Consider the following 11,656-nt stretch of genomic DNA (forward strand, 5'->3'; position numbering starts at 1 on the left):
GTTTTGCTGAATACTTCTTCTCCTACGCAGCCCACGAAGAAGTTTACCATTAATACTCCGAGGGGGGGTCCCATTGCAACTCCATCAATTTGACAATATTTGTTCACGCGGGGGTTAGTGAACGGGACCTCTTTAGTACACCATTCAAGCAGTTCCCGTAATATGAGTTCTGGAATATCTAATCCTGCCACCGGCGAAGTTGAACCAAGGGCGTGGTTCCTTAAATTCCACGCTACAAAGCCCTCTGCGAGGGACACCGTCCTAAACTTCCGGTAGGAGTGAGTTTGTGACGTTAAACCATATCATCATCATCATTATTATTTATATTATTAACATTTCTATTTACTTATTGATTTACCTATTTATTTGATTTGTTTACTTATTTATTTATTTATTCATTTATTTATTTATTCATTTATTTTTATTTATCTATTTATTTATTTATTTATTTATTAATTAATTAATTAATTAATTTATTAATCTATTTATTTGTCATTATTTCAATTTTTTCGCATCTGACCTAGTTATGGACCAAAATGTCTCATGTCGGCCTACTCCGCCTTTGTATATATATATATATATATATATATATATATATATATATATATATATATTTATGTATATATATATATATATACAGTATATATATATATATATATATATATATATATATATGTATGTATATATATATATACATATATATATACATATATACATATACATATATATATATATATATATATATATATATATATATATATATATATATATATATATATATCGTCATCGTGGCTATCCCTCGTGGTCGAGGAAGATGGTCTTCGTGAGTTATTATTGGTGTGTGCAAAGGTGGCTAATGAGACCAATTCGTGCCTGGAAAGATCGGTCGCAGTGCGGACATATCATCATCATTATTATCTATATTATTAACATTTCTATTCATTTATTTATTTATTTATTTATTTATTTATTTATTTATTTATTTATTTATTTATTTATTTATTTATTTATTTATTTATTTATTTATTTATTTATTTATTTATTTATTTATTTATTTATTTATTTATTTATTTATTTATTTATTTATTTATTTATTTATTTATTTATTTATTTATTTATTTACTTACTTATTTATTCATTTATCTATTTATTTATTTAGTTATATATCATGATTTCAATTTTTTCGCATCGGACCTAGTTATGGACCAAAAGGTCTCCTGTCGGCCTGCTCCGCCTTTGTAATCCTTTGTAGCATGTATATATATATATATATATATATATATATATATATATATATATATATATATACATATATCTATATATATACGTATATAGATATATATACATCTATAGATATATATACATATATACATATATATATAAATATACATACATATACCAAGGCTTTTTCCCCCCTTACAAGGGAGGTAGCCAAAAAGGAAAAGGCACAAAATCACTCCCACCCATTCCATCCCTTTATACACTCCACACATCTCCACCCTCCCTCTCATCTTTGCACCTCCTGGATGACGGGTCATCCCTGCACCCTGTCCACTGCCCTGGGTCAGAAGCAGTGTGGCAAGACACAGCACATCGACAGCAAGGCCGCTTCATTAAATTGGCGATCCCCCTCCCTGTTCCCCCATGCATAAAGGAGAAGACGGGGAGAAATCCCTTCGGGCTGCGTCAAAATTTGCTCACACATACTACCTCACCCCCCATCCCCCCGCCCATTCCACCTCATGCATCACAGCATCATCCATATACAACCATTCTCCATTCACCCCTGTCTTCTGTCCTCTCCCATCCTTCCTCAACAGACATTCCCCTTTTCCCCAAAGCCCCCTTCACCCCATCCATCCACCTCATCCTAGGACGTCCCTTCATGTTCACTCCCTCCACATCTGCCTTCCATACCTCTTTTACTAGTCTTTCTTCACTCATTCTTTCCATCTGTCCAAACCATCCCAAGACTCTTTCATCAACCCTATCTCCCAACTCCCTTTCCACCCCTGTTCTCCTCCTCACCTCCTCATTTCTCACTCTATCCAGCATAGTAACCCCCATCATACTTTTCAGACACCTCATCTCAAACACATTCAAATTCCTTCTCCCTTCCTCTCTTATGTTCCATGTTTCTGCCCCATACAGTGCTGTTGGCACAATCACTCCTTCATACAGTCTCCTCTTAGCATCCATTCCCAAATGTCTAATCCTCATTACACTTTTTAATCCACCAAGGCATTTACTCGCTTCTCTCAATCTACATTCTACCTCCATCCCCACTCCTCCCTTTCCTGCCACATTCGAACCCAAGTATCTAAAACTATCCACTTCCTCCAGTTTCTCACCCTTAATGCTCACTTCCAGCCTGCTGTCATTCTCTCCCCTTGTACATCTCATCACCTAACTTTTGCCCACAGTTATCTTCAGATTCCTTCTTTCAGACACCTTCTCAAACTCTGTCACTAACTTCCTCAAATTCTCCCCTAATCCTGCTACAAGCACAGTGTCGTCAGCAAACATCAACTGGCTTATTTCCCACTTTTCTCCATTATTTTTAACCATCTCTAATGCCTGACCCACTGCCCTTGCATTTACCTCTCGCACTACCCCCATCCATGTATAAGTTGAACAGCCAGGGCGACATAACGCATCCTTGAATAAGTCCCGTCTTTACCTCGAACCACTCACTCTCTCCATTTCTAATCCTGACACAAGCTCTACTACTCTCATAAAACTCTTGACAGCTCCTAGAAGCTTTCCTCCTATCCCGTATATTCTCAAAACCTCCCACAGTGCCTTTCTGTCTACCCTATCGTAAGCCTTTTCCAGGTCGATAAAGGCCCAAAAAAATCCTTCCCCTTTCCTATAGCTTTCTCATATATCTGTCTTACCACAAAAATCTGATCTACACAACCTCTACCCGTCCTAAACCCACACTGTTCCTCACCAATTACTCCTTCTGTTCCTCTCCTAATCCTCTCAATCAAGATCCTCCCATAAGCCTTCACAACTACACTTAACAAGCTAATCCCTCTCAAACTACTACATTCACACTTGTCCCCTTTTCCCGTGTAAAGTGGAACTATACAGGCACTCCTCCAGTCCTCCGGCACTCTATCCCCTCTCCAGCAAACATTGAATAACCTCACCAGCCAGTCCACCACCACAGTACCTCCTTTTTGTTTAGACATTCTGCATGACATCCATCCAGACCAGGTGCCTTACATGCTTTCATCATCTTTACAACTGCCTTCACTTCATCCTTCCTTATTTCTCCTCCATTCTCCTCACTCATCACTCTCATTTTCTTAGCATTTCCCACTGCAGCTCTCTTTCCCTCCCTATCCTCCTTCAAATTTAGCAACTGCCTAAAATATTCTGCCCATCTTCCCCTTACTGCCTCCTTTTCCATTACCATCTCTCCATATGCACCTTTAACCTTTTCTTTTCTACTTGATTCGCCTCCTCTTCCTCTCTTAATTTCTTTCCAAAACATCTTTTTATTACTTTCAAAATTTTCTGTCATACCCTTACCCCATTTCACATCTGCTCTCCTCTTTGCCTCCTTTACCTTTTGCTTTACTTCTCTTTTCTTTTCTTTGTACCTCTCATATGACGCCCTCGTCCTATTTTGTAACCAATCTGTGAAAGCTCGCTTCTTCTCTTCTACAACCTTCTTTGTTTCCTCATCACACCATTCACTACCCTTTCTTCTATTTCCTCCTGTCCTTCTTGTTCCACACACCATCCTTGCACACTTTGTGACTCCCTCATTGAACCATCCCCATGCCTCCTCCACACCTAGCTCTACTCTATCCTTCACTCCCTCCCACTCCTCCTTCATCTTCTTCTTGTATATGTATATCCTTCAAGGGGATCGTCCATTAGAAAATAGAACTTTTTTAGTTTGGGGTGAAAGTGGCTGAGATTTTTTCCTAGTAACTGTCTTGTCTCAGAGAAGATACCACCGAGTTTTCAAGTCATTTATGCCTATACTTTTTTTATTGTGATTTTTTTTCCGAGGGGTAATTTTTGAAAAATTTGAAATTGATTCAGAGGATAGACCTTTGACTGGATATTGATTATTTTTTGTCTATATAATGGGCTAAGATAGATGAAGAAATGGAGGCAGAATTATGATGTTCCGATTAGTCTGTTATGAGAAAAAAAATCCAAAGTAAGCTGATGAAAAAAAAATGTATATATGAAAAAAATCCTACTAGTCCTTGACAGAAGGACATAAATCTGCCTCCAAATGTTCTCCCAATTATGCTGAATCCGAAAAGGATTTGCAGTTAAATATCAGTGAAGACGTTTTGGATATGAATCAAGTTAAATGTGCAAAAATCTAGTTTTTCAGGAATGAGAGTCATAGTTTTTTTGTTCATGGTTACTGGTCTTCTTTCATCATTTAGGATGTTATGGTGTTGAAAGGGTATCATAGGCACAACCCTACTCTTTGTTGGCAGCTTTTGATTAATTACAGGTTTATATGATGAATCCAGTTAATATCCACCAGGGTTATATTGCACTTTTCCTTTTCTTGGCGCGATGCATCTTTGGTGACAGACGATCTTTATCTGCCATCCTAAGCTGTTTTTATGGCATCACTGGTTGTTGTCCCTCTTGCTGATGGCATATGTGCAAGTTCATAACCAAAGATGTGGTCCAGAACTGCAACTTGAGCACAGAATTGAACTCTAGCTGCTGATGCAAACTTCCTCTTTGAACTCAAACCCCAGATCTTTGCATAGAAGCTTTCATTTTGGTTTTGTGCCTTTCCCTTGAGGCATTTCTCTAAAAGTTCTGTAGAGGTGAGGTCTTGATATATTGCCAGGATGGATTTCCGCTTCTCAGTGGGAATCTTCGCCAGGAACGGCTTCTTGACTCTGTGAGACTCGGGTTCCTCTTGCCTGACTAGTGCTCTCTGGGAAAAAAAACCACGAGTCTTCTCCCTTAGGACAGTAAGAATGCAATGGCTTCTCACCTGTGCTGACAGAATGCAGGTAGGAGGCAAAGATAGCTTTACGCATTGTCTGAACGTCAGTATTCACACAATCACGTATTGCCTTCCCATAATACTGTGTCAACTGTCACAGCATCTGTCAAAGCATCTGGCACAGCATCTGTCACAGCATCTGCTCGTATGCTATTATTTATCATACAAAAGCATAAATATTGTGCAAAATACACAGCTTCTTTTGTTAGCAAATATATGTAACAACAGAAAACGTAATATGCAGTACGCAGCGCACACAACCCAGCCACAGTAGGGTGGGGGGTACTGTATTATATATATATATGTATTTTTAGATAGTAAAAATCAAGATACAGCTTCCATACTCAGCCACGAGATAGCTTATGAACAACACTTTTAGAGGAAATATTTTCAGAATTTCGTTTTTTTTTTGTGATTTTCTGATGGACGATCCCCTCAAATGAAAAGGATATACATATACATATATATATAGATATATATCGTCGTCGTGGCTATCCCTCGTGGTCGAGGAAGATGGTCTTCGTGAGTTATTATTGGTGTGTGCGAAGGTGGCTAATGAGACCGATTCGTGCCTGGAAAGACCGGTCGCAGTGCGGACATACAGTTCCGGGAGGAAATGCTGGCCGTGGCTTTTGTTGTCACTCTTTCTGACGTTTTTCTTTTTTTTTTTTTTTTTCCTCCAGCTGTGCAGACCTTTTTCATTCAAAGGTCGCTGTTCCTTCTCTGACGGTGATTCTTCAGAGCGGTTTATTTCTTGCTGTTTCCTTCCAGTTGTTGAAGTCTATGTTACATTTTTTTAGATTTGCTTTGAGGACGTCCTTAAAACGCTTCTTCTGGTCTTCCCTTTTACGCTTGCCATCCGTGAGTTGGGAGTAGAAGATCTGCTTGGGAAGGAGATCGTTAGACATTCTCACTACGTGGCCACTCCACCTGAGTTGTTTCTTGGTGATACAGGCTTCAATACTGGTAGTTTTTTCATCTTGAAGTACGCTTAAGCTGGTCCTTCTGTCTTTCCAGCTGATGTTAAGGATCTTCCGAAGACAGCGTTGGTGGAAATTTTCAAGTGTTTTCAGGTGGTGATGATAAGGAGACCAGGTCTTAGACGCATAGAGGAGCGTTGGGATAACAAGGGCCCTGTAAACCATGAGTTTTGTGTCCTTTTGGATGTCCCTGTCCCCAAAGACTCTCGTTCGGAGTTTGCCAAAAGCAGTTCCTGCGCTCTTCATCACTGAGATCGGCATTTACTGAATTGTTGGTAGATTATCACCAAGGGTGCTGGGTGAAGGCTGGTAAAGTATCTGAGTCTTCTTGATGTTGATGCTCAGTCCAAGCTTTGTGTAGGCATGGTGGAAAGTATTCAGTATCTGTTGGAGGTGATCCTCTCTGAGGACTGCTACACAGTTCTCGTCAGCGTATTGGGATTCCAACAGGCTTTTTGTTATAGTTTTTGTCTTGCTTTTGAGGCGAGTAAGATTAAGTAGTTTACCATCCATACGGTATGAAATTTCAATGCCAGGTGGAAGGTCATCTCGTATGATATGCAAAATTGCTGCAATGAAGATGGTAAAGAGAGTTGGTGCTATCACACAGCCTTGCTTTACTCCAGAGGTGACTTTGAAGGGCCCAGAGCTGTTCCTGTTGTTCAGGACTCTGGCGAGCATGTTGTCATGAAGGGGTCGGAGAATGCGGATGAACTTATCAGGCCATCCATATGTGACAAGGACATCCCAAAGAAGCTCTCTTCAGACACGATCGAAAGCTTTGGAAAAGTCGATGAAAGCCATGTAGAGTGGTTGGTGTTGCTTACGACATTTTTCTTGCAACTGGCATAGAGTAAAAAGCATGTCAGTTGTACTTCGCGTCGGTCTGAAGCCGGCCTGTGTCTCAGGAAGAATTCTCTCAGACAACGTATTAAGGCGGTTGTTCAGGATATGTGCAACAAGCTTTCCTGCAGTTGCCAACAAAGAAATCCCTCTGTAATTCCCGCATTCAAATCTATCTCCTTTTGGTTTGTAGATGGTAATAATGTTGGCATCTCTGAAATCTGGTGGCACATCTTCATTGATCCAGATTTTGGCCGGGAGTTGGTGGAGCTGGTGTTCGATCACATCACCACCAAATTTATAAATCTCTGCTGGAATTCCATCAGAGCCTGCAGCTTTGTTGTTCATTGCCTTAATGGCATTTCTTACCTCGTTATGGAGGATGGAATTTGAGCAAGAGAGTCATCCTTTGCTTCTTTTGGGATCATGTTGAGCACGTTTCTGTCAATAGCAAATTTGTGATTGAGGTCTTCAAAAGGTTCTTTTTATCTGTCTCCTATTTCGGTGTCGCTTCTTAGGATGGTAGTACTGTCCTTACTCTTTAAGGGAGCTTGCCGTGTGTGGATGGTCCATAGATTTCCTTTACAGCGTTGAAGGAGCCTCTGGTGTCATTGGCATCTGCTAGCTACTGAATCTCACACGCCTTATCTCTCCACCACCGGTTCTTCAGGGTGCGGGTTTCTGAACTGTAGCTTTGCACTTCCTGTAATTCTTTCGTCTGGTGTCAGATTTTGGATCGTTTTGGAAGACGATGAAAGCTTCCCTTTTTTATCAATCAGTTGTTTAAGAGCTTCATCATTGTCATCGAACCAGTCTTGATGTTTCCTTTTTTTTTTTTTTGTGGCCGATGGTTTCTTCACAAGTGGTGATGATGGCCTCTTTCAATTGTGTCTAGTCTTCTTGAACGAGATGACTACAAGTCTTGTCCTGGAGTTTGACCTGCAAGTGTTCCTGGAAGATGTCACGAGTCCCGGGGTCTTGCAAGGCATCGATATTGAATCTTTTACGCTGTCTGCTTTGCCATGGTGTTTCACTTTTGGTCTGAGTTTGATCTTCATGATGGAAGTGATGAGGCGATCTGTCCAACATTCATCTGCTCCAGTTAAAGCTCTGGTAAGAAGCCTGTCCTGCTGATCTCTGGATCTTAAGATGATGTAATCAATGAGATGCCAGTGCTTTGATCTTGGGTGTTGCCAGGAGACCTTATACCGATTTTTCTGTCGAAAAAGGGTGCTGGTTGTTACCAAGTTGTGTTCGGCGCATTTGGCAAGTAGGAGAGTTCCGTTGGAGTTGGCTTTTCTCACTCCTTCCTTTCCAATTATTCCTGCCCAAAGCGCATGGTCTTTCCCGACTCTGGCGTTGAAGTCTCCCAGAAGTATGATTTTCCCGTCCTTATGTATGGCAGAGAGGGAGGTGTCGAACTGGCCGTAGAATCCTTCTTTATCTACATCCTCATCATTAAGGGTGGGAGCGTATGCGCTGATGAGGGTTGCGTGCTCATTTTTGGCGAGTTGGAATCAGAGGGTCATGAGTCGTACACAGATTCCAATAGGCTGCTCTGTCAGTTTGGAGAGGATGGCATTTCTTATTGTAAACCCCACCCCATGGATCCGTTGCTGCTCAAGATCATAACCTTTCCAGAAAAAGGTGTATTGGCCACCTTCTTCTCTCAGTTGGCCTTCTCCAGCTCTCCGGGTCTCACTGAGAACTACGATGTCAAGGTTGAAGCGTTGTAGTTCACGGGCAATGATGGCAGTTCGCCTTTCGGGTCTGTCTGAATTGGTATTGTACATTAAGAACCTGACATTCCAGGTTCCAAATTTCAATGTTGTAAGATTTGATCTGTATTTTCGACTGCATGATGGTGATCCCTCTGAACGCGGTTATCCAGACAGGATTTGTAATGCAGCAGACGATTTTTAGGGCACGATATTCTGAGTGATCTTAACTAGGAGAGTCTCAAAGAAGGTATAAATATTTAGGTCTGATGGTGAAAATAATAAAATATCTTGATAATAAAATAAAAAGGCGTATTACATTTAGTTAGAAAGTAGATGCTACATACAATAAAATCCAGAAAGTCTCTCTACCTATATGTTTGAAACGAAAAGTTTACAATCAATGCATTCTGCCAGCAATAATCTACGAGTGTAAGGCTTGGACACTGACGAAGGCGATGGAGACAAAATTAAGGAATGCACAGAAGAGAATGGAGAAATCAATAATAGAAATAATGATAAGAGATCGAAAGATGGCAAGTTGTGTGAGAGAGCAGACTAGAGTGAAGATATTGATGAGGAGTAAATTAAAAGGAGTGGAATTGAGCAGGTAAATTAGTGTGTTCCTGAGTAGACATGGCGAGATGGGAAGCGTGGAGAAGGGAGACCAGAATAAAGTTGGAGGGAAAAGATAGAGAAATTTACAGGATTGAGGTGTCAGAGTTTGGTGCAGTCAGGTGAGTCAAGAAATGCGATCATATGGGTCTTTGTCCAGCAATGAACTCAGTATAGCTAATTTGAGTGATTGATTGTTTGATATACATACATACATACATACATACATACATATATATATATATATGTATATATATATATGTATATATATAAATATATGTATATATATATATATATTTATATATCATATACATACATATATATATACACATATATACATATCTATATACATATCTATATACATATATATATATATTTATATATATATACATATATATGGATGATGGAGAACATAAACACAGGGGAAGGCTCAGAACCCTAAACACTATAACGTTTCGTTCACGTAGAACTTCTTCAGAGAGTGTATGTAGAACTGCAATTGAAGTTTATGTACTAAATCTAATTATCTGTTCGGACACTTGGGAAAGGTCGTTTTTCTGGCGTGTTTTAGAATTAGAATACTAGTTTCTTTAGCTAAATTGATAAACCCTCCTCGATGATTCGATGAATTATTAGTAGAAATATATGCTGATTCAACAATTCTTCTAGTGAATTGATCAAAACCTTTATGTAGCACTTCAGCTTCTCTCCAGTTTGGTAAATGATCGAATTTTTCCGCATGAACTACTAAAGAATTAGATGTCCTATGTGCTTTTATGTCGTTTTTATGTTCATAAATTATTTTTTCTAATCCTCTTGACGATTCGCCAAAATAAGCCATTGAGCAACTATTGCACGGGATTTTGTATACGACGCTGTTTTCGGAATTGGTTCTCTTTTCAGAAGTCTTTATTAAATCACCTATCCTCTTGTTAGTTATTTTAGCTATGTTTATACCCGATTTTGTTAAATATTTGTCTATTATTGGTGACGTTTCTGAGCCAGGTACTGATATAAAATTTGTATTTCTTTTATCATTTCTCTCTTTCTTTCCACGATTGTAAATATTTATTGCTTTTCTTTTTGTTCTTTTTAACATTCCCTCTGGATATCCAAGTTTGTCAAAGGTTTTCATAATGTAATCAAATTCGCCTTCTAGGTATTCATTACTACAGATTCGTAGTGCCCTGAGAAAAAATCCTATTACTATACCACTCTTTGTCCTATCATCATGTGCGGAGAAGTAATGTACTAAATCCTCTTTGTTTGTTTCCTTTCTGTATACTGAGAAAGTTATAGTTTTTTCCACTCGTCCTATTAACGTATCTAGGAAGGGCAATTGTCCGTTTTGTTCCTCTTCTACGGTGAACTGAATATCGCTGTTGACCGCGTTAAGCATTCTCACTTTATTATTTACATTGGTGTTTTCGGGGATGATTGCGAGGACGTCGTCTACATATCTAAACCAGTGTGATCTCCTACCATTGATTCTGATGATGTTTTCTTTTTCTAATAACTCCATATATAGACAGGCCATCACTGCACTTAAAGGACTACCCATAGCGAGACCTCTATGTTGTTCATATTCGTCACCATTAAAAGTAAACGCACCGAAATTTACGCACATATCTATCAATTCTATATAATCTTGTTTTCTTATGGGTAGGTCAGTATCGTTCATATCTTTTATTACTCTCTTTACCGAGAGATATGAGAACGATACTGACCTACCCATAAGAAAACAAGATTGGCTGCGAGTCCTGCCCTGTTGTCTTAATATGATTATCTTCTCTGCGTCACTCTTGTTATAGCCTTTGACCCACTTGAACACTTCTATTAGATCACCCCGCACTCTGCGTCTTTCTAGAGAGTGTAAGTTTGGGTGCCTAAGCCTCTCTTCGTAAGGCAACTTTCCGAGTCCATGTATCATTTTGATCATTCTTCCCTGTACTGATTCTAGTGAATTTATGTCCATTTTGTAGGACGGAGACCAAAACTGTACCGCATAGTCAAGGATGGGTCTAACTATCGCTAGATAAAGTTTAATAATTACCTCTGCACTTCTATTCATTACCGTCCTAGCAATGAAACCTGCTTCCTGGTTTTAAGGTCCGGACTCACCAGAACTCCCAAGTCCCTCTCGCACTTAGATTTTTCTAAAAACGTGTTATCTAAGTTGTATAAATTTTTGGGGTTGTGTAGCCCTACGTTTAACACGCTACATTTAGAGATATTGAAGTTCATTTGCCATTTCATCGACCATGTTAACAATTTATCAATATCATCCTGCAGAATCTGGGCGTCGTCTTCTGACCTAATTAGGCGTCCTATTTTAGTGTCGTCCGCAAACTTACTAACATCACTATTAATCCCATCGTCTAAGTCGTTTATGTACATAATGAACAATAAGGGACCCAAAACCGAGCCCTGGGGAACCCCGCTAGCAACATTGCCCACCTAAATTTTAGTCCGTATATGGTGACCCGCTGTTTTCT

General features: G+C 39.3%; 1 protein-coding gene across 1 annotated transcript; it reads right to left on the reverse strand.

Annotated features, from left to right (window-relative positions):
• Positions 1-5,742: 5,742 nt before the first annotated feature.
• LOC143023067 (uncharacterized) lies at positions 5,743-6,231 on the reverse strand. Its single transcript, XM_076181546.1, has one exon. It carries the CDS (start codon positions 6,229-6,231, stop codon positions 5,743-5,745), a length of 489 nt encoding a protein of 162 aa, XP_076037661.1.
• Between the last annotated feature and the right edge of the window lie 5,425 nt (positions 6,232-11,656).

The sequence above is a fragment of the Oratosquilla oratoria genome, unplaced genomic scaffold (genome assembly GCF_046742065.1).
Source record: "Oratosquilla oratoria isolate Oo_2021 unplaced genomic scaffold, ASM4674206v1 SCAFFOLD304, whole genome shotgun sequence".
In the NCBI taxonomy this organism is placed as follows: domain Eukaryota; kingdom Metazoa; phylum Arthropoda; class Malacostraca; order Stomatopoda; family Squillidae; genus Oratosquilla; species Oratosquilla oratoria.